This window comes from Camelus bactrianus, chromosome 10 (assembly GCF_048773025.1).
Source record: "Camelus bactrianus isolate YW-2024 breed Bactrian camel chromosome 10, ASM4877302v1, whole genome shotgun sequence".
NCBI lineage: Eukaryota > Metazoa > Chordata > Mammalia > Artiodactyla > Camelidae > Camelus > Camelus bactrianus.
Window position 1 is genome coordinate 40830427 of NC_133548.1, and position 23487 is coordinate 40853913.

The 23487-nt window shown below is 49.7% G+C and overlaps 1 protein-coding gene across 1 annotated transcript in view; it reads left to right on the forward strand.

Annotated features, from left to right (window-relative positions):
- The window catches only part of GALNT18 (polypeptide N-acetylgalactosaminyltransferase 18), a 313611-nt gene that overhangs the window by 159183 nt on the left and 130941 nt on the right, over window positions 1-23487 (forward strand). Inside the window, exons 2-3 of the mRNA XM_010964864.3 lie at window positions 4832-5024; window positions 19119-19285. Coding sequence (XP_010963166.2) covers window positions 4832-5024; window positions 19119-19285 — 360 coding nt within the window. The remainder of the gene's footprint in view (window positions 1-4831; window positions 5025-19118; window positions 19286-23487) is intronic.

Genomic DNA, 23487 nt, shown 5'->3' on the forward strand with positions numbered 1-23487 from the left:
GCAGTTTCCTCTCATGTGTGATGGGAATGATAGAACCTTCATCATAGGGCCACTGTGATGGCCTGGCCTCACCACCCGGCAGGGCCAGTGAGATGGAACTGGGGTGCAAGGTACAAGGGCATCAGCCCAGGGGCAAAGCTTTTGCAGTAAACACCCAAGATTAGCCTGAAGTCCCCTCCTCATTGGATCTCAAAGAATGTACTTTGGGGAAAAAATAATAATAATGCACTTTGCTACTGTGGACATACCTTTGGTGATGGGGAGGAGGCGGGGCTTTGGCATATGTGCTTGTCGGTTCGTAAGCTATTTCCAAATGCTATGGCCAGCCCTGGGCCTTTCAGACTTGCCGTCTGTGCTGTGGTTCTTCCTTCCCCATCCACGCAGCCCTGCTGAGGCTCTGGCAGCCCTGGTTCTTGTTCTCCAGTTTCTGCTCTGTGCAGAGGCCGAGGGAGACAGCTGGCCATGGGAGGGTCCCGAGAGAGGGGGGCATAGCATGGCATTGTCTCCCCAGCCTATGGGTCTCCTCAGGCCCCGCTGGGGCTCCTTCTGCCCACAACACCTGGTTGCTCATGGCGAGTCAGGGAAGGCGGAGGAATGCCTCCCGCCCTGCCTGAGCGTTACACAGGTACCACTTGGGTCCTGCGTGCGGCTGTCTAGCGGAATAACCCTTCAGTGTTCCCTCTCAGCCTGCTTATCCCTAGGACTCAGACATGCACCAGGGCTAGGTGAGGGACTGGCCTCCGTGCTGTACTCAGAACCCTCCAAACGCTCTGGCGTGGCCGCTGGGCTGAGTTCACGGTGCCTTGCTCATCAGTGCCATGGACAAGCTCTCCCTTGGGGGTCCTCAGCCCCCTGAACACACACCTCTCTTTAGTACCTCTGCTCATTTGGTCAGGCGTGGCCCAAAGTGAACTCCAGCAGGAGCCACAGCCCGAGTCTGCGCCTGGGAGTGCCTTGTCCCTGGGTGAGAGACATCTGTGGGTCTGGTCCCTCACTAGATGTGTCCAGACACCCTTGGGCCCCTGCAGTGCAGTGGACCCAGCCCAGGCCCTTCCCTGAGGTCTCTTTGCCGTCACCCCAACTGTGTCAGACATGGTCCTCCTTAGCTGGCGACCGTGTAGATCTGCTTTCCTACTGGAGAGTGAGGGGAGTTGGGTTGAGGACTGGTTAAGGGGAGGCCACTTTCTGTGGACATGGAGCCACTTCCTGTGGGGCTGGATGGCAGCAGCATCTTCCCAAGCTGGGATATCAGGGCAGGGCCATTCATCTATCCCATCTGAACTCAAGAGGAGTCGGGGGAAGAGCACTATGGTGGGCTGGGGACTCCGAGTTCCTCCATGGCCCTCAGCATCAGACACTCGTTGAGCTAATTAATATTTATTACATGTCAGGCACTGGCCTAAGCTCCTCACATGGACCATCTCAAGTGGTCTGTGAAGAAGGTCCTATTATTATCCAGCCCACTTTCCAGATGAGGAAACTGAGGTGCAGATCAGCTAGACCAAACTGGACAATGGTAGAGCTGGATTCTGTGGATTCTGTTTCTATAGCCAGTGCTCTTAAGGAAATAGATTAGCAGAGGCAAAGCCTCCTTACCTAAGAGATGTCAAATGTAAGCTGTAGAGCAGGCGGTCAGCACAGTTTTTATTAAAGGGCCAGATGGCATATATTTTCCACTTTGCAAGCCATGTGGTCTCTGCCGCACCCACTCTGCCTTTGCAGCGCTAAAGCAGCTGTAGGTAATACATAAGCAAGTGGATGTGATGTGTGTTCCAGAAAAGCTTTCTTTACAAAATAGATGGTGGGCCAGATTTGGCCCTCAGACCACAGTTTGCCATTTGTGATGTAGAGGAAAGCTTCAATGTCCCTGACAAACTGGGTGACCTCATAATTAGTCATTTAACCTCTTCATCTTTGGTTTCCTCATGTCTAGTAACTAACCACTGTGGAGTACTTATTAACTAAATTTATTTTAAAATGATGCACCGAGCCCCTTGTAAGAGACATGTGTTGTGCTGGGAGCCAAAGATACAGCAGGGGACAAGACAGATGTCATCCTACCCTCATGGAGTCCACACCCATGAGCATGACAGAGATAACCTTGGGTAAAGACATCAGTCAGCACCTTGCTTCGCTCCGGCAGAAATTCAACAAATACACCTCTTCTGGCCATCACGTCCCTGACTTATTATTCAGGATCCACTGCTTTTAAGTTTGTTCTCATTCATACCCATCCTGAGTAAAAAGGCAGGAGCATGTGGTGCAACCCAGGACTTTAATATGTTTTAATCCATTTTTATGCAACACCGGCCCAATTGTGAATCATAATTTTTTCATTAACTGATCTCATTTTACTTGGTAATATCCATTTAGGTATGTGAGGGCAGTAAAACTCCATTTCTGTTAAATATTATCTGATTCGGTTGGTTCACTGATTTAGATTTTTACTGCCCCCCATTCCAAGTGAATGAGTCATCCATCTTCTTAGCGATAACAAGGACCTTCAAGATCAGATGAGCCCTGTGTTTCCCTTCATACATGCCCAGCCAGGGGGGACAGGGGCAGCCTGAGTTCCGGGATGCAGCTCTGAGTAGCACCACGGTCCTAAAATCTCTTGCTTTGTCGTAAAAATGCTCATGTCATTTGCAACCTACTCCTTGATGTGGCCTAATCTGTTTAATATATGAGTTTCCTTTCATATCTTTAAGGAAAAGGTAGTCGAGATGATAGACCTTGTTTGTCTTTGGAATTCACGTGGGTCCAGCCCTTGGCTCTGAAGACACAGTGTTTCTTAGTGGTTAAGACCTCAGGCGACAGTCCCCTCCTGGGATTGAATCTCAGCTCCTTTCCTTCCTTCTAAGTGAACTGGGGCAAGTTTCTTACCCTCTCTGTGCTTCACTTTCATTATCTGTAGAAAGGAGACAGTAACAGTTCCCACCTTGTAGAGATGAGCTGGTGTTTGAAAAATGCTTACAGCAGAGCCTGACTCGTGGTGGGCACTCAGCAAGGGCTAGCTGCGATAGTTGTCCCGGGAGTCACACAGATCTCCAGTTTGGAGTGTGTCCCAAGGATATGCGTGTTCACCTGCCACCTGTGAGTCCCAGCTCCGTTTGCACATCTTTTGGCATCTCTCTAAGGTCCCTGGCATCGATGTGCTTGCTCTGCTCTCAGAATCATCGGCCCTCTGATTTGCAGGGAGCTACCACAGCCCCCTTGCGTCCATGACACCCTTTGTGTACCTCCTGTGATGGGGGCTTCCTTTCCCTGGAGCATCCATCCCTTCCATGATAGGAGGGTCCTGGGTGTTGGAAGGGTCCCCCTATTATTCCCAAGCCTCCTCCCCTCTCCCAGACCGGCTCTTCTGAACATCCCTCAGAAGGAGGTGGTAGGAAGAGCTGTGGTCCATAGCTCTGAGCTCCCCAACAGGAACCTTTGCCTATCTCCAGCCTGTACCTTTAAATTACCTGGCATAGGTGTGTCAGGCACCTACTGGCTACACACAGACAGCCAAGGGGACACTGGGAAGTGTCCCAAGCCTGTCTCTCCTGTTCCTAACCCACTTCTGCTTCCTCCTGGTCTCTGTCTCATTCCAGGCTCCTGGTTCCATCTCTTACTTATGTCACATTTATGAGTGTGGAAGGCACCGTCCAATGGGTTTAGAATCTCTCTCTAGTTTCTCTGATTTCTGACCTTGAGTGATTACCTGACGACCTGTACCTGGGAATGAATTCTATAATCCTGACCCATCAGTCTATGTCCTGGCAAGATCTACCTGTTCCCCCATAAAAGATGGATTTAAATGATCCTCCAGGCTCCCCTTCCTATAGCAACCCTGATTACCATGTAGTGTGTGCTTACTCTGAGACATATGCTGGGCTCAGTGCTTTATACATGCTATTGGATGTAATCCTCGCAGATCTTGGGGGTGCTGGGTTCCAGGTATGACTATTCCCGCATTACAGGTGGGGAACTTGAGGCGTTGAGGAGTTGAGTGTTTGCTTGTGGTCACATAGCCAGTTAATGGTGGAGCAGGAGTTTATTTGAATCTGCATCTGTGTGAATCGAAGCCTCTGCTCTTATAGGCAATAATGCCCCTTCCATTTCCTTGGAAAGTTCCAGGAAAACCAAGAGACCTGGCATTAGGACTGCCCCCTACAAAGTCTACCAGGGGTCCAGTGAACAGTGGCCAGAGTGTGTGGGGGCCTGTGAGTGGTTTGGCCATCCCCTGTGCCAGTGATTCCCTATCCTGGGGATAGAGTCTGAAGCAACTGGCAGAAGTCTGGCTGGCAGTCCTTGTAGCCAGGTGAATACCATGTCGTGGGACCAGGCAACTCACCGCAGGGCCAGAGAGTGGAGAGGGAGGTGGGCTGGCAAGAATTGGGCAGAGCAGCAGATCTCCAGCTCGGGAACCTGGGTGTGGGGCAGGCTTGGGACTGGCAGGGAATAGGGGTGCAATCTGGGGAAAGAGAGGCAGAAGACCTACTCCAGGGCTGTGGCCAGCATTGCTGGAAGAAAGGCAGGCTGGGAAAGGAAGGGGTTCTGATTTAAAGTCATGGGTCATCAGGGTCACATCCATCAGCTTCCCAGCAGACCATGTTGGGGTATTTCCCTATCCTTTATGCTAGTGTTTGTTGGGTGGATGGATGGATGGATGGATGGATGGATTACTGAGTTTGGGGAAGCGTAAAGATTCCAGTTTCCCTTCCACCACCTGCAAAGCTAAGGCTGAGATTGTTTTACTCAAGGCAGTGGTGAGGAAGAGAAAGGGGTTGACATGGCATATGCAAGGGTGCACTCTGACCCACTGTCTCCTTATCCATTCTTTCTCCAGAAACTCCCGCCAAACCTGAGGAGGCAGAGGCTGAGCCCTTCACAGATTCCTCCCTGTTTGCACACTGGGGCCAGGAGCTCAGCCCCGAAGGCCGGCGTGTGGCCCTGAAGCAGTTCCAGTACTACGGCTACAACGCCTACCTCAGTGACCGCCTGCCCCTTGACCGGCCCCTACCTGACCTCAGACCCAGTGGGTGAGCAGAGTCAGTGGCCGGGCCCTTGTTGAGCTGCCCCTGGGGAGGTGGGGCCACCACAGTGCTGGGGACAGAGCCAGGACTGGGTGCCTAGACTCCTGGGTGCTCCTCCTGCTTCATCCGGGGTCTGCCCCCTCGGCCTGTGCTGGGCGGGTCCCTCTCCCCTGCCGCCTCCCTCAGCCTCAGTTTCTCCATCTGCTGAGCAGGGGAAAGCTTTCTTCCATTAGAAATTTTAGAGATTAATAACCTAATTTAATCCTTAAGGGCATTAGAATCATCTGGCATTCCTGTTAATAAGTCATTTTAACACAATTTGTTGCATTTTTATGAACAATTATTTTTTTCCTGTAAATTAGTTTTTTAAAGCACATCCATCTTCTGAGGCTAACAAGTCATTACACCCAACAAAGAAGTCTGTCTTGACTTCTCTCTTTGTTACAGAAGATGTTCCTTTAAGGTTTGGTAAGAATTTTTATTACTCCTAATTATTAAAAATGTGGGCACGTACCACAGCTGAGAAAATCTCATTAACTTTTGTGAGCTCCCCTCCACACACACACCTTCTTTTTCTGCCTTTCTCCTTATTTTAAAAATTTTCTTAAAGCTGCAAATACAGTAAGCTTTTATCTGGAGTTTTCAGGAAAGATCTTGCTGCTGGGTTTGGAGGCTCTGTTCTTTATGGAGGAGAGCTCAGTACAGTTTCATAGACATTTATTGAGTACCTGCTGTATGCTGTGTCATTAGGTCTGGTTTTTTCTGGCCCAGGGAAACCTGGAGTCCCCCAGCCTTTGCTGAGAGGCCCCACCACACACCAGTCCTGCCTGCTTCTGCGGGAGAGAAACGGAGAGTGGCAGGGTGCAGGGACTGAGTCCCCGGGGCCTTTCTCAGAAGGGCAGGCTCCCCAGTAAACAAGCTCTGGAGGAAGTACGTTTTCAGAGGCAGCCCAGCCGGGACTTCCCAAGTTTACTAAGAAACGGTCTCTGAAGAACTCCAGGTGGGCAGAATTTTGCGGTTTCCTGCCGAGCCCCTGGAGAGGAGCAGTCATTATCATGCAAAGACCTTGCGTCTGCACAGAGCTTTACAGCTTATAGAGCGCCCACTCCTCACCTGTGGGGCAAGGTGGCTCCCATCAACCCCTCTTTATAGCCCAAAAAGCAGAATCTCTGATAAAGGCGGAGCTGAGCCTTCTGCCTCTCCACTGGGGCTCCTGCAATGGCTTTACCAATGGTGATTTCTCTTTGCACGTGAACTTGGAAGGCCCTGTCCAGCTGTACTTCAGCTCCAGTGCCAGACACACACCCAAGATTGGAGAGCTGTTGATGGACCACTCAAAACAAGCATGTGTTTGGGTAAAACAGTGCGTCTCTTGGTCTGTTCATTTCCATGAAAACATTTCTGCCTTGTAACAAGGTCATTGCTTGCTTATCCCGTTTAACTCATTTTGGAAACATCTTTTTTAATATCTTTACTGTCATCCTATTTCAAATTACACCAGAAAACATTAATATAGCATAAACCTTGTTTTCAGAGAAACATTTGATACTTTATTTATATTAAGTCTTTGACATCTCACAGTAATCTTCTGGAGTAGGTATTTGTCTAGGAAACACACACTGTCTTCTGTTACTTTCCTACCCAGGGTGCTCCTGATACCAGATGTTTGGGTTTTTTTCCACCCTAACCAATTCTGTGACACCAGCTGTGTGTCCATACAATTCAATTCCATTTGGATACTATCTACCTGGAGTTAGTGTCAGGTCCCGTAAGTTAAGGACTCAGTCCTACAAGGCTGGCCCCACTTCAGATGCCAGTCACATGTCCCAGCTAGTCACCTGTATTTCTCATTGACTGGCTACTGATTGGGGTTCAGCCCCTCCTTGGGTTCAATAATTTGCTAGAATAACCCATAGAATTAGGGAAAATTTTACCAATTTATTATAAAGGATGAAGGATGAAGCAAATCATTAAGGATTATGCTAAGGGATATAGAAGAACTGGCAAATGAAAAGAGACATGGGGTGAGTCTGGAAGGGTCCCAAGCTCAGGAGCTTCTGTGCCTGTGGAGTTGGGGTGCCTCACCCTCCCAGTATGTGGGAGGCTCTCTGAACTCCGCATTTCAGGGATTTTGATGGAGTCATCATCATGTAGGCATCATCGATTGTTAATTCATTTTCCAGCCTCTCCCCTCTCTCTGGAGGAGGGGGCTGAAAGTTCCAAACTTCTAATCATAGCTTAGTCTTTCTGGTGACCAGCCCTCATTCAGGAGCCATCCAAGAATCACCTCATTAGCTCAAAAGATACTTCTATCACACAAGAAATGACAAGGGAGCTCTGGCGCAAGAAGTGGATCAAAGACTAAATATTATCAGGAACTGGGAGCACAGACCAACAGATGTATTTCTTACTATTTCACAGTATTGTTATTGGTCTCCATTTTACAGAAGGGGAAACTGAGGCACAGAGACATTATATAATCTGCCCAAGTGATAGAGCTTGGGATTTGAACCCACACAGTCTGGCAATAACCACCACTGTGTGTTACTGCCTTGAGGTGTCCTTTGTGTCACTCTACTGGGAATGGGGACCTGCTCTAACAGTGTATAGTACGGAGTTGATCAGCTTGTCTGGGTCAGGAGGGTCTCTCTGCAAGTGTTAGGCAAAATTGATTTAGGGAAACTCAAACCCATTATCAAGGCATAAAGTGATGCCTCAGCTACGCTAATGTTGGGATTTGGAGCGAGGAAGGTGGGGGTGGAGGGAGCATCTGGAGAGGAAGCCTTATGCTAAGGACAGTCTCTAGAAGAATCAGAAGAATCACACCAAGTGGACTTTGCTTCTGTCCCAGCCCCTGTGCCTTTCTGCCGGTTACCTCCTATTTGCCCCTGGGGACCTCTGGCCCTGGAGGCATCCTTGGATTCTGCCCTTTGCTCTTTATGTTCTTGACTTTGCTCTTCCAAGTTCTAACCCTGGCGTTATGCATGTTGGCTTCATTCCTGGACCAAAAAGTGGGTGTCTCAAATCCTGCCTCACCCTGCCTTCCATCATCTCTGGCTGGACCCTTATTTTGTCTCCTTTCTGTGGGGAATCTGACCCACCTTGTCCTCTATCTGAGAAAGGACCAAATTGTGATCAGTGTCTTATACACAGGATCAGAGGTAACCAGAAGGAAGAAAGTCCATCAAGCTAGTTGCTGGGTTTCATTAGTTTATTCATTCAAGAAGCGTTTATTGAGCACCAAGTGTGTGCCAGGCACCCAGTTAAGCAAGGAGCTCCCACAGTAGTAGGATACAGAATGGAAGGTGGTGGGAAAGTAAAACAAGTGATCGGAAAACTTGCAGGCCATCTCCTGACTCCTTGGGGAGGAGTCATCCTTGCAGGTTTCTAGTAAGTCAGGGGCTGTACTTGTCCATGGAAGCCCTGTCCTCCTGGGGCCTCTGCTCAGGAAGGCTGGACCTGGGGAATGGTGTCTGTAAGGAGCCCCCCTTTACCAATTTTGACCACCCTCCCCTGAGAAAGGAAGGACACAGGAATCAGAAATGTGTCATTAGCCTCACCTGGGCTCTTCAGTTCATGCAGAGAGAGGACAAATTTCCTCTGGGTGCCAGGATACTTGGCTTTCGGGGAAATCAAAGTTCATTCATTCTCCCTGCATTGTTATAACAAGAGCAGAGCAGGGCTTTGGCTATCTGGGTGGGACCACCCAGAGGAGACAGGAAAGTAGTGGCCTCCTCTGGTGGGCCTCCTGGACCTCACCGTGTGGTTGCCTTTGCCTGATCTGGGCAGAGGTTTGCCCTCTTGCTTCTTGGGTTGGAAGACACCCAGGCCTGAGGATTGAAGGGAAGAAAAACTGTGTCTCAGCCTGGCTGAACTTTGCTCCATACCTCGTGTCCCCAGATGCAAGCTGCAGACATCCCCGTGGTTTTCTCTACGTCCCTCCTCTGGCCTCCCAGTGTCCCCTCTCCTTCTTGTCTGTAGGATCCAAATGTAACCTCCCAGAGGCAAAAAGAGAAAAAGAGAAAAACAAGTCTTGATTGGGATGTGATTGATTTTATATGTTTATATGTTATATGATTTTATGTTTTGTCAAAGCCCCATCAAACTATACACTTAAGATCTTGTGCATTTTACTGCATGTAAGTTAAACATCTATTTAAAAAAAAATAGGGTATGGAAAGAGAACAGGGAAGACTTCTGCCTGCAGAATGAAGAGGGAGAATGGAGGTAGCATCATTTGGGGGGGGGGGGTCATTGAGAAGATGGATTGTGATTGTGCGGAAGGAGCATCATGGCGGGGGGGCGGTTAAAGCAAGCTCGCCAGCTCAGGCAGGAAGGTAAGGGTGGGCCTCCCACCCCAGCGATGGTGGTGGGGTCAGTAGCACATGCGTATGTACTCACCAGTTCCACAGCAGCAGGTGCCTGCCTCAGTGTTTTCTGCAGGCAGGGGCCAGGGGAAAGTGTAAGGGACGAGCACCTGATCTAGTGGGTATGAGTAGGAAAAGGGGGAGCTCCGGGTCCTGGCTGTAGGGCTGTCCTGTTGCCATGGTAACTCTATGGCCTACCTCCAAGGTAGCTCAGGGCAGAGCCTCTGGCAGGTGCTGCTTCCTGCCTTTTGCTGGCAGATCCTCAGAGGTTCCTGAGCTGTCAGTAATGGTGCCTTTCTCTCCAGCATCCCCTGAGGTCCACATCCCTCCAGGGGTTAGGGTGGCCTGGCTCTTGGGTTGCCTGGTGGGTTAGGGTGTGGGGCTGAGGCACAGGGGGCTGGTAAAGGGGATTAAGCTATTTTCTGTAGCCCCAGGTGGGAGCATCTGGGACAGATCCACACACACACCCACAAAGGAGCCCTGGGTCCTGAGCTGGAGAGATCCTGTGTGAACATCCACGTGGAAAGAAGCGGGATGGGATTATAGCAGAGAAAAAGTGCAGCCTGGAGCCAGGGCTCTGGGTCCACCCCGGGAGCAGGTTAGGGCCCATCCAGGGTGGCTGCCACCACTGTGAGTACGGTCACAGGTTTGTGTGTATGGATCGGAGGGCCGTCGGGTCTTCATGGCGCAGCCTCTAGACATCTGAGGTTTCTGAACTTCAGGGTCAACAGGGCTGGCTTCATGAGTGTGAATGGTAGGCAGAATAATGTCCTTCTGAGGGTATCCACGTCCTAATCCCTGGAACCTGTGAATATGGTATGTTACATGGCAAAGGAGAATTAGGTTGCAGATGGATTTAAGTTTGATAATCAGCTGAGTTTAAACAAGGAGATTATCCTGAGTTATCTGGGTGGGACAATGTAATCACAGGGCACTTAGAAGAGAGAGCCAGAGAGGTGGCAACGTGAGAAGGGCCCAACCAGCCAATGCTGGCTTTGAAGGTGGAAAAGAACCATGAAAGTGGGCAGCCTTTAGACACTGAAAAAGGAAAGAACGATAGCTCAGAGATTGTCAGCTAGAACCTCCAGAAAAGAATGCAGTTCTGCCGACCCTTTGATTTTAGCTCAATGAGACCTTCGTCAGACTTCTGGCTTCCAGAACTGTAGGATAACAAGTTTGTGTTGTTTGAAGCCACCAAGTTAGTAGGAATTTCTTACAATAGTAATATTAGTATCAGGACCCAGTACAGAGTCCCCTGTTCCATAGGAACCCAAGAAGGCAGAAAGTTGCTCTGTGCTTGGTTTCATGCTCCGCTGGTGCTGTGTTCAAATTCTTACTAATTTTTGAACAGGGCCACCATATTTTCCTTTTGCACTGGGCCCTGTAACTTGTGTATCTGGTCCTGGGGGAGAAGAAGGGCAGCTTCAGTTGAGGACCTGGCACCATGATTGCTGGACCACGTGGGAGCTGCTACCTGGGGCTGAGGATTTATACCAGTAGCCTCTGCTTGCTGGCTTACTGTGTGCCCAGTGCTGTGCAAACCACTTCATGTCTATTTTCTCCTTTAACTTGATCCTCAAGTCTCTCTGGGGTACTTATTATTATCTCCATTTTATATAGGGGAATATTGAATATTTGTAAGGTTAAGAAACTTGTTCAAGTTCCTGCAGGGGTCATGTAGCAGAGCCAGGGTTTTCTCCTGGCTCTGTGTCTCTAGGGCACTACTCAGCACCCTTGCCTCACCTTGTCCAGGGGAGCTTTTCTGATCTGGGATCTCAGCTCCATGGAGATGACCTCAAGCTCTTTGAAAGTTGGGACTTCCATGAGGACAACCTCCAGACAAAGGGGTAAAATCAATGGCCTGCGTAATGCTTCTGCTTTTGCATCAAAAATGCTAACTACACAAACACAGGGGGAAATACTTTTTAACTAGAGCAATCTTGGAAAATACTTTGGTTCCTGGTTACTTAAACACATTATGGGCCAATAGCAATGTTCTTTTTTTTTTTTTTACATTTTTTATTGATTTATAATCATTTTACAATGTTGTGTCAAATTCCAGTGTAGAGCACAATTTTTCAGTTATACATGAACATACATATATTCATTGTCACATTTTTTTCTCTGTGAGCTACCATAAGATCTTGTGTATATTTCCCTGTGCTATACAGTATAATCTTGTTTATCTATTCTACAATTTTGAAATCCCAGTCTATCTCTTCCCACCCCATGCCCCCTTAGCAACCACAAGTTTATATTCTATGTCTGTGAATCTATTTCTGTTTTGTATTTATGCTTTTTTTTTTTTTTTTTTTAGATTCCACATATGAGCGATCTCGTATGGTATTTTTCTTTCTCTTTCTGGCTTACTTCACTTAGAATGACATTCTCCAGGAGCATCCATGTTGCTGCAAATGGCGTTATGTTGTCGGTTTTTATGGCTGAGTAGTATTCCATTGTATAAATATACCACATCTTCTTTATCCAGTCATTTGTTGATGGACATTTAGGCTGTTTCCATGTCTTGGCTATTGTAAATAGTGCTGCAGGTGTCATCCTGAAGTAGGGTTCCTTCTGGATATATCCAGTAGCAATGTTCTTAAAGTTAATGTAATCATGAGCTGTATTAATATCTTTAAACAGAGAGATGAGAGTTCTGTTCTCTGCTGTTCAAATCACAACTGCAGATTTGGGTTTTATGGGATGTAGAGAAAGCGTGATATGTTTAGAGGAGGACAGCTCTGAAGAAAAACTGGGTAATGTGACAAACAGATGAAGTCACTGCTAGATTATTTAAAATCTGATTCCCTGGGTCCCAAGGTTGGGACTCTCATTTATAAGCTGGTTGACCTCCAGCAAGTCACCTCGCCTCTCTGTGCATTGGTTCTCCTATCTGTAAATTCGCGATGGTGATACAAAGATTAAATGTGTAATATATTGAGAGCTCTTCAAACTTGCCAGAAACATAGTAACTGCTATTGAACTTGTTGCTACTTTTTATCTGGGTCTCTAATTTGTAGAAAAGATGGCTTGGAGGGACACGGTCATGACTTTAATGACCAAAAGGACCACGAGGCAGACAAGTTGCCACACAGGACAGGCCGTCCACCCTGGCACTCAATCAGAGGAGGGCCAGGCAGGCACTGCGGGGCAGATCAGCCAGAGTGATTTCTCCCCAGCCCCAGAGTCTGGGGCATCAGAAGCCGGAGCCAGGCTCTGCTTTAGGGCAGGGACGCCCCGTCCTCCTTTTTCTGAGCCGTAGGGCCTGCCTTCATCTACCCCGAGCTCCTCAGCAGTCCTTGCCCCAGGCCTGGCCTGCTCACCAACAAACCCACCACCAGGAGACGCTCCGTCCCTTATGTGACATTTCCACCAGCGCCAGCTGAGTGTTGTTCCCTGGGTGGCTGTCCATGTCCTTCCAGGGATCCCATTTCCCCTGGATTTTTAATAAGATGTTTTAGGAACAGATGGCCACTCTGCTTCCTATGGGCTGTTTACATGTAAATGGTTCGTTTCCCTCTCGTTCTCCTTGCAACGTTGACGTTGGGCCGAGCAGCTCTTTTCTCTGAATCAGTAGAGTCCCCAGAAAGGATGTTTGTAGAACTTTTGCCTCTGATAAAAGCTGGACATTTTGATGATCACGTCAACTTAGAGTTTTACCTGTAGTGATTGGTATGTCCGATTCTGTTCCTGGATCAGGCTGGCCCGTTTCTCTTACCTTACTGACTGTTAAAACTCCCCGTTCTCAGATGTCCATTGTCTCCTCCCTGGAACCAGATGTGGCGCCCTGCCGCGTCCTTGAAGCCCCTGGCCACACTGAGTATCCCCACTGCCTCCACCGCCCCTCTGGCTTACTGGATGATCTGGCTTGTTGCTGCAGTCGGGCGGGCAGTGAATGCTCAATTCCGTGATTCCTGGCCTGTCAGGCCGCCGTGGAATGCCCACCCACAGAGCTTTCACAGGCCTGTGCCCGTTCCACTGTGCACTATTCAGGCATTTACTCCTGTGTTCACTTAGCCAGCCAGCCAGTGCTTTCTGAGTTTGTACTCTGTGCTGGACACTGTGTGAGGCATGAGGGGTACCTGGTGAGTAAAGCAGAGGTGGTCTTGACCTCACACAGCTTATAGTCTAGTGGAGACACTGACATCTATTAAATAATCATGTAAAAACACATTGCAGTAGCATATATGTGGCATGAAAGACAAGCGAAGAGGGCCGTGAGAGTCTAACGGGGGAACCACTGCCGGTGACTTTCTCCGGCTGGAACTCAGTGCTGTTTCAGAAGGCCCTCAGCTCCCGTCTTCAGGAGAGTTGAAGGAAAGGAGAGGGCAGCACCGAAAGCCCTGTCCCAGGCCCTGGGCTCAGAGAGGAGGCTGCCTGCTCCCACCGCTGGCTTCTGAAGGCTCAGGGGTTCAGGGCGGTGACCAGCTGCATTGCTCCAAGGCAGACGGTGTAGCCAGGTGAGGAAATGCAATAATGAGCATAATAGCACAGGGCTTTGCTCGGCAGTAATTAAAGTGCTGCAGGACAGGGACGGGCCAGCTCTTCCTTAATGAGGAAGGCTGCAGGATAACTGGCGCTGAGCAATTTGGAGAAATCACAGTGGGGCCCCAGCCTGCTTAAGAGCAAGAGATTAATAAACTAAAATCACTGTCTCTATGGTGACCAGAAATTTGCGGAAACTTCTCACATTCTATTTCCAGCTCTCTTTTTCTCTCACCAAAGAGGAGCGGGGGAAGGGAAAGGCGAGCCTTTCCCCAAACCTGCTTCCTGTTTAGAACTGGAGTAAAGCCATTAGGGTAACAAATTGGTGTAGAATTCATTCATTCTTGTATTTAGTGGAAGAAATATTTCTTGAGTTTCTCCCATGAGGTAGGTACTGCACTGAGGGTGCAGCGGGACATGGACAGAGTGCCTGTCCTCATGGAGCTTATGTTTGATTGGGGGAAGCAGGCAAACATGGAAACAAAGGGTATGATTTCATATCAGTGCTGAGATGCAGAGTAACACGGGGTCGGACGACAGCATCGTGCCCTGGCCACTGTTCTAGAAGGAGTGGTCAGGGAAGGGCTCTGTGAGGGGGAGAGGTCTGCTCAGAAGCTTATGATGGCATGCCACCCTGAGCCGTGCAAAGGCCCGGTGGGGCCAAGGGAACAGTGCCGTGGCTGGAGAGGAGGCTGTGGAGAGAAGGAGCTCATAAAACTGCAGTGAAGGGAAGAAGGAGATGAGGAGGTGGACGGAGAGAGGGACTTAATGAAGGAGACAGACTGACTCCTTAAACTCATCAAACCCTTTCCAAAAATTTGTTGTTGTTGTGAATTGTGTTGTCAAAACAGCACAGAAAAGATTGGTGGTTAACAGTCAAATAATTCTTCTGGCTAGTGCTTATTTAGGGCTACCAAGACCAGCAGCCGGCCTTTCCTTAGGCTTGGAAACTGACAGAAGTACTAACACACAGCCTACTTGCTAACTGCATTTAAAAGTGCTACTATATGTGGTCAAACTGCTGGCACATGACCTTTAATTTTCTCTTATGAAGGTGTAATGAACAGCTTCTAATAAGGCCACTGTATCAGTACAAGTTCACTGTCTGCCCCACTAGCTCCACCAGCCATGAAGACTGTGACCTTACATCTGTTCCCACTTCTCCAGAGGCTCCCTCTGAATTCTCAGAGCCTCACCATCCGGAGCTGCCCGTGGTTCCCGAGTGCTTCCCAGAGTTAGGAGTTAACTGCCTTCTCCTCCCCTTTTCCCTTTTTAATTCTCAACATAACCACCCCATCTCCCCTTCCAAGGAGACCAAGTTGAATTTCTCCCAGTAATGGCCACGGCCGTCCTGATGACTTGAGCTGCCGTGTCCGGGAGCTGCCATGTCCGGGAGCTGCTGTGTCTGGGACGGTCTTTCTCCAAGCAGAGTGGAAATGTTACATTTGTTTTACAAGCTAAACTCTGCTGATCACTATTTTCACACGAAAGACCCTTTGGAACAAGGTTTTTATATGACAACCCTCTTGAACAGAACAGGACACCTAGTATAGAGCATCACATTCGTGTGTGTTCATCGTCTCCCTCTGCTATAATGACCCTCCCTGAGAGCAAGAACTTTATTTTGCTACTGTGCTGGCTCCCAAACTTAAATCAGGATCTGGCACGTAGTAGGTTTTTGGAATTAAACAAAACTAACAGGTTTATTTGTTTTATCCACGCGTACCTTGGACATATTGCGGGTTCAGTTTCAGACCCCTGCAACAAAGTGAATATTGCAATAAAGCAAGTCACACAAATATTTTGGTTTTCCAGGGCATTTAAAGTTATGTTTCCACTATACTGTAGTCTATTAAGTGTGCAATAGCATTATGTCTAAAAAAAATACCACTTAATTTTAAAACACTTTATTGCTGAAAAGTGCTAACCATCATATGGCAACACAGAGGTGCCAAAGACCTTCAATTTGTAGAAAATGCAGTATCTGCCAAGTGCAATAAAGCACAGTGCAGTAAAACGAGGCATGCCTGTATGCAGCCTACATTTTACACGTGTGCTGCTGATGTCAGCGTGCTCTTTTCATTTAAACCTCCTCCTCCTGAAGGAGTCAAGTCCTCTCCCACCAGCTGGTCCTTCCTCTTCTGCCCTCCCTCCCCTGGATTCATGGCCCCAATTTCTCATATTCAGTCTCCAGCAGCTTGCAGTTTCTTTGCAGTGTAATTAAGTGATCCCTCCAGGCCAAGTGTCCTGACCTCCTTAAATCCTTCCTTCCTCCTCTTCTTTCCTGGGAGCTGCTCAGATCCCCGCCCCGGTAATAGCCATGGTGCTTTTTCTCTACACGGCTTGGCACCTAACCTGAACGTGGGTCTGGGTGAGCAGACAGGTGAAGGGCAGGCAGGGTAAGACGAGGAGGGAGAGTTTTTAGGGAAAGTGCATTGGGGGCAGGGAACGAAGTCACCCAGGTGCTGACTCAGCTGTGCCCCAACTTGCTGTATAATCCGGACAAGCCCCTCCCCCCTCTCCAGGTCTTGTCCTAGAGGAAGGGAGGCAGAAAAAATGGTCACTTAGGGATCTACTCTATGCAGTTCAGGGTCCTCTATCTTATATGTGGCGAATGGAAGACATCTCACTAAAGAAATAGTTTGCAAACTTTTTCTTCCTCCCAGCCAGTGCCTGGTCACCACCAAATGCTGCAAGACACATCCACTTACCACCATCATCCTCTCATCCCTGCTCAGTGACAATAGTGGTCTGCCCAGGAGCTCGCAGTTTCAACACTGAGAGTCCCAAGCACATCGGCATGGTTGGTCATCTTATGATTAGACCACAAGGACCTGAAGGGAAGGACAGATCTTGCCCACAACTGTATACAGTCTACCTGGCCCTGTTCCTGGCAAACAAGAGGCATTTAGCCAGCATCTATTAAATACATTGATATGACCCTTTCAAAGCGCCCAACACACACATACCGACAAACACAGTCACGGATCCTGTCTTCATCCCAACCTCGAAGCAGAACTTATGTGGCTGAGGGGAGAGGGCAAAAGAGGGAAGAAGAATTTCACATCAGATGAGATGTCCTCAAACCTCCCGGTCACACCTGCCATCATCACTGCCAGACACTGAACTCAGAACAGAAGCCTGCCTGTCGTGAGGCGGCCCCAGGCCTTCTGAAGGAAGACGTGTCCAAGAGCTGCTATGGAAGAGGACTGTTGCAAACCCAAGTGCAACGCTCCTGCTCCAGAGTCTGGCCACTTCACCCAGCACCAGCCCCCGCCGCAGGGCTTTGCCTGTCATATTCACAGGCTGAGATGTTCTCCCCAGCACCTGTGTCTGCCAGGGTCTGGCCAGCACCCCCTCTGCTCCCCAAGCCTGCCATCCCCACCGGCTCTGGCGTCTGCCTCTGTACTCCCCCTTCTCCGCTCGCCTCTCCAGAGAAGGGCCAGGGGATGTGAGGATCGGAGGAGCCATGCATGTGTAACTGGCCCTTCCCTATTTCTGCTTCTTGAGAAAGCTTGACTGTGCCAGACCTATCCCTTACTCATTTTGAGAAGAGGCACATTCTCCTGTAAAATTAAGCCATAAAAGTTCCCTTTTTACTTTTATTCTTGTTCAAAGTTGAGCCATTTTCCACTAGAGATAAAAACAAGGCATTTCTGAGAGGGGAGTACTACGGTTGTCTAATAAGCCGGGATTGATGGTCATGATAAAGTCGACTTCATCGATCTCCGCACAACGAAGGCGGTGCAGGGACGGGAGCAGCCATGCAGGGAGCCTCCCAGCAGAGCTCCCCAGACTGTTTTGAGCTGTTTATGAGGCGAGTTTATATCAAGAACTTTAGTGCTGCCTTTACCTGCGAGAAGCAGGGAAGCAGTGGCAGACTGAGGGAGGCCGACCCAGGCGCCCGGCCACCGGGTACCACCCAGGGCAGACACCTCCACACTGAACGGGCGGACTCCCCGTCCCATGCATCTGGTGAGACACCGGTGCTGGGACAACTCAGAGACCTGACCGGGGAAGGGCAAAATGGGAGTCACCGCAGGCCAACTCTGATGAGAGATGGGGCAGATGTAGGGTGTCTACTGGGATGACGGGGGCCGATAGGATAAAACACTACTGCGCACGTAAAACCTAAAATCTTCCTCCTGTTCCATTTCTCCCGTTGAGTTAACGTTCCCCAGAATCTCAACCATCTGCAGCTGCTTAAGTTCAGTTCCTTCCTCCTTGAGAGCACACACGTAACCCAGGAACAAAGACCCACTGCGTTTTCTGGGCAGTGCTTGCAGGGGAAGAAATGGACAAACTGGCATTCCCTTGGGGACCGTGGCGCTTGGAACTGCCTGGCCTCTTGATGGGTCTGATTTTAGGGCCGCGTGTTCCACTTCCCATGGAGAGTGGCGCGTAGACGTTTATGATTTTGCCTCATATCCTTCAGGTAAGAGACCTCCAGATGGCTTTAGGGTTTCGGTGGAAATGGGACACTTAGGGACAGTCTCCCCTGACCACTTCTCCTTGAGGGAAGGACCTTGGTCCAGATGTCAGGAGACCAGAGTTGACATTCTGTCTTGGTGGCTGACGCATGGTGAGACCCAGCCTCTCTGAGCCTTAGTGTCTTCATCTGTGAAGTGAGATTGGAATTGTCCTTTCGTCCCTTGTTTGTGCTGAGACTCTGACTCTAGCTTCAACCTGTTTCTGGAGGCTGGATCCCTGAGAGAAATGAGAGGTAGGAGAGGCCCAAGGCAGCACGCCTTCTGGAGTGAGGCAGAGTGGGTTCTGGCTGCAGGAGTCTCTGGAAGGAGACATGCTTTGCTCCTGAGGGAGATGATCTAAGGTCTAGCCTCGCCTAGGCGTTGGCTGCCATCTTGGAAAAATGAAGGCTTTCTTTTGATTGCATTCTCCATCCCACTGGATATAGAAATATTGAGTAAACACTCAGTGACTGTCTGCTGGGTTCCAGGCCCTGCACTAGGTACTAATGGTACAACTGTTCAGCTGGATAGTCAATGACAAATTCAGACTGGGGAGTGGAGCAAACTGGTTTCAATGGTGGTGGGCCTGTCTGCTGTACACTTAGGGTTTGTCTGAAGTACATCAAAGAAAAGACCTTGGAAAGCATCTGGACTCCTAAGTCCTCCAGCAAAGCTGGATCCAAGACATGGGTGGGCCAGTGCCTGGGGTCACTCAGCTCCTGGGGTGACCCTGGCCAAGTCAGTGACAGATCTAAGAGCCCTGCTGCTCTCCTTTCCAGGTGCCGCAACCTCTCATTCCCCGACAGCCTTCCAGAGGTGAGCATCGTGTTCATCTTTGTCAACGAAGCACTCTCCGTGCTGCTGCGCTCCATCCACTCAGCTATCGAGCGCACGCCTTCCCACCTGCTCAAGGAGATCATCCTGGTGGACGACAACAGCAGTAATGGTGAGTGCCCGGCTCCCCTCCCTGCTCCGTGCCGACCCCTGAGCAGAGGGCTCAGCCTCTGCTCGGAGTCCTCTCTCTCAAGGTTCTCCGTGGCTGCTCCTTCTCTGGGATGTTGCCTCAGGGATGAGAGATTCGTGGTGGTGCCTCCTCAAAGGCACCCTCTCCGCATCCCAGAGGATCTTGGGCCCCAGGCTTTTCCTTACTGGCTGTCAACTCTCTCCCCTAACATCCCAGTACAATATGATAAGATAAATAGCCCCGATCTCCACCCCTCCACGTACAGAGTGAGCCCTTCCAGTGACCCTTTTCTGTGAAGCATCATTCCATTTTGCTGTGTTCCGTGGCCTTGGCCTGGAAGATTGCTCGTTGGTGTTGTCTTAGCAGTGGTGGTGATGACGGTGGAGGTGTGGATGGTGCTGCTGGTTGTGGAGGTCATAGTGGTGCTGATGGTGGGGATGGTAGAGAACGTGTAGTGCAGTGACAGCAACAGAGCTGCTGAAGGTCTAGCCTCTTTTCCGGATCCCCTGCTCCCCTTTCCATCTGGCCCTAATAAAGCCCCAGTCGAATCCCTCACGTCACCGTCTCCTCTCCTCCAGCCGCTGCCACCTACCTTTTCCCCTTGGTTTCCATGGCCTCTGATTCCCTTCACAGATACCATCCCCATAATATTCTCCAAACTTAGAGCCCATGTATTGAGACATTTAAGAACCAGTGCTGTTGATGGGACCATTAATATGGATGTGCTATGGATAATGCATGACTTTAAAAAGTAGACCGCTGGGTCACAGGAGCCCAGAGTCACTGGGCTTGTGTTATCTTTAGCACTTCCTCTGATGTCAGGTAGTAAATTTCCCAATGAATTGGTTGCTGTAATGAGATGTTCAGAGGAGCAATTTGTGTTTTGTTATCAATTAAAGCTGAAACATATCAGATAATGAAATATATTTAATCTCCATCAGCAAATTTTCTTTTTCATTTTATCATCATGTAGTATGAAGTGTAGGAGCAGCGCTGTGAAGCGGGTTTTAGGGCTTTCTTTCTGCAGGGCTGTGCTTATGAATCACTCAACTCTCATTGTTCCAGGAAGGAAGGAAAAGGCATCAAAGGACGGCAGCACATGGGCAGCGTAGGTGTAAAGGTGATGGTCTGTTCTGAGGGAGTGGGAAGAGTCCAGCTGCCCTGTCTCCAGCAGCTACCTACCGCCACCTCACTTGGGTCAAGGAGTGGGTGCCTGAGAAAGCTCCCGTCCCCAGTGGCTGACACCACGGCAGCGTGACTAGCCTGCCCACACCCCACCTTGCTCCGCCCGGGCCAGCCGGCCCCCTCACCTGTACTGTAAGGAGACTGAGGATGGGAGAGGGAGAGGGTATCCCCCAAGCAAGAGGCACCCCCAGGCCCCGTTCCACTCCACTTCCTCTCACAAAAGAGGGAATGAAGCATGAAGAAAAGGGAATTCTGGGGCCTTTATCACAGCCTGAAGGACACCCTTTTGTCTTAAGCCCTGTGGGAAAGAGGGGGAAAGCCGATATTGCGTTGGAGAAGTTTATATGAGGAAAGTCAACCAGAGAGAGAAGGTTTCATATTTGAATTTAAAGAGTTTAGACTTTCCTTGGTAAACAGTGATGACCAGGGAAGGGTTGGGGTCAGAGGAGTGATGCAGTCAGGGCTGGGCAGTGGAGAGCTTTGGCTGTGCTCGATGTGATTGGTTGCAGAGAAGAGACCACAGTGAAGAAGAGAACTGGGTGAGAAGTCAGTTTCAATAGCACAGATAAGAAACCCAGGGGCCTGGAGTAGTGGTGGGTGTGAGGGTCGAGGGTAGGATGTGGGCCTGAGAGATACCATGAAGAAAGCCTCTGTTGGATCTCTTGACTAACAGGCTGCAGGCAGGTGAGCCACAGGAAGGCTGGTGAGTGATGGCTCAGTCTCAAGCTCTCAAGCCAGGGAGACTCAGAGCATGATGGTGCTTCCCCAGGACGAGGGGCAGGAGGAGCAGTGGCATGGGTGCCGTGGTTCTTCATCAGGGATGGGGGCTTGCAGACCCAGAGCTCTGGGGAGTGTTGCGGTGATGGCACAGTTAAGTGTCCTGACTGTGGTGGTGGTTACACAAGGCTCCACGTGACAAAATCACACGGAGCTATGTACACACGCCCAGCTGAGTGCACGTGTGACTGGAGAGACCTGGAAAAGCTTTGCGATTGTGGCAACACCAGTGTCCTCGTTTCGCTATCGTACCGTTGTTGTGTAAGGTGTTAACCCTGGGGGAGGTGGGGTGAAGGGTGCATGGCACCTCCTTGTCTATTTCTGTGTGCTTTCCTGTGAATCTGTAATGACTTCAAAATATAAAGCTAACAACTTAAATACAGCACTTGACAATTGTATTATGAACGACGTTAAAAAGTCTAAAGCACACTCATTATCTTTGGCCATTTTATTGCTGTAATTTAGGATATTAGAGAAGTTATGCACTTAAATAAATTTGAAAATTTGTACCAAGGAGAAAAAATATATATATAAAGCTAAAATAAACAAATACAGATCTCCCCCAGGAGAGTCTAACTCAGGAAGTTGGAGATGGAATCTGTCCATCTCTGTTCTGAAAAGCGTTCTTGATGACTCTGTTGCACAGCTCTGGTTGAGAAAGTCTGGTTTTGTGACTAGGACGCAGCTTTGCTTTTGCACATGTTAGGTACACGATGTGAAGGAAAAGAGCTCCGGACTGAAGTCCTGGGTTCTAGGACCCTCTCTGATGCGGATGAGTGACCATGGAGGTGTCCTTCCACTGTTAGAGTCTTGGGTTCTCCCTCTGTAAACAGGGATGGTGAACCTCCCTGCTTGCCTCACCTGCCTGACAAGGTCGAGTGTGTGACTGTGAGTTGAGCCCTGGCCGCGTTATTTCTCCCCGGCCCACACCTGCGTTCCCAGGAGACTGCCTCCCAGCCAGCCAGCCACACAGCTGGAGCTCAAGAGAGGACATGGATTTGGAGTCTCGCACACAGAGTAATTGAAGCCACTGGCTGGGGGGCGCGGGTGGCAGAGAGAAGAGAGGAGAACAGAAGATAGAAGCTTGAGAGGATACTGGGCCTAAGACGTTTGGGAGTCAGGAGAAAGAGGATTAGCTGGTGAGAGACAGAGAGGGGACAACCAGGAGATTCTGGGTATGATGACATGGCCTCCAAGAACAAAGAGAATTTCAGGGACGAGAGTCATCTGTTTGAAGGAGCCCACAGACAGGCGGAGGGACACGGAGTCAGGGAAGGAGCCACTGGGTTTGGAAGGTGCAGCTCATGGAAACCGCAGAGGGAAGCTTCAGTAAAGGGGATGGGGCTGCAGGTGAAGAGAGGAGGGGAGGTAGACGTTTGGGTCCAGGATTTTGACTGTGAAGGAGAATCAGGAGCTAAAGCAGGAGTGGGTGCAAAGTATTCCACCAACTAACCATAATCTGCAGAATGAAATGAGTTTACATCCTGACCCAGGATGGCACGCCTGCTAGTGCCCATAGCCATGCACGCACTACTGAAACAAAACTTTGAAGATACAGTAGTCATTCTTATACTGTGCGAAGTACTCTGATACTTTCTTTGGTAGTCTGGTCTGTGTTTTTCAGTTATGTTGTGTTATGTTGTATTGTGTTGTGTGTGTTGTGTTGTATTTCTCTCTCTTTTGAGAGGCAGGTTGTTCTCAAGACCCTCGGTGCACATTAGAATCGCTTGGAGAGCTTTTAAGAAATCCAGGTGGCCTTTCCTTAGCTCTGGTGATTTAACTGGTTTGAGGAGAAAGCACATGAGGCCCTTGGCCTGGGGAGGGGGCACCTGAGTTCTTTGAGGCCAGGATGTGGACAGGGCCTCTGAGGAGGGAGGAGAGGATGGAATCCAGGGTACAGAAACCAGAGTTGCTTCTGGGAGGAAATAGCTCGTCTTTCTCCCGCTCAGGAGGAGCAGGTGGGCAAACAGGGAGGCAGCTGGAGGCAATGAGGGACGTGGCGATGGGTCCCAGTGGCACTCGGTCCCAACACCCTGGGGCTTGCAGAGCCCTGGGGGGTGGTGTGCATGGCAGCACAGGGTCGGTGCCGGCCGGAGGGCCCCTGTATGGAATGGGTTGGGAAGGTGACCAATAGCAGCTCCCTGAGACCAGCCTGCTCTGAGTTCTCCAGTGGGCGGCAGAGACGTTGAGACTGTGACTCCTGGAGGATGTGAACCACCTCT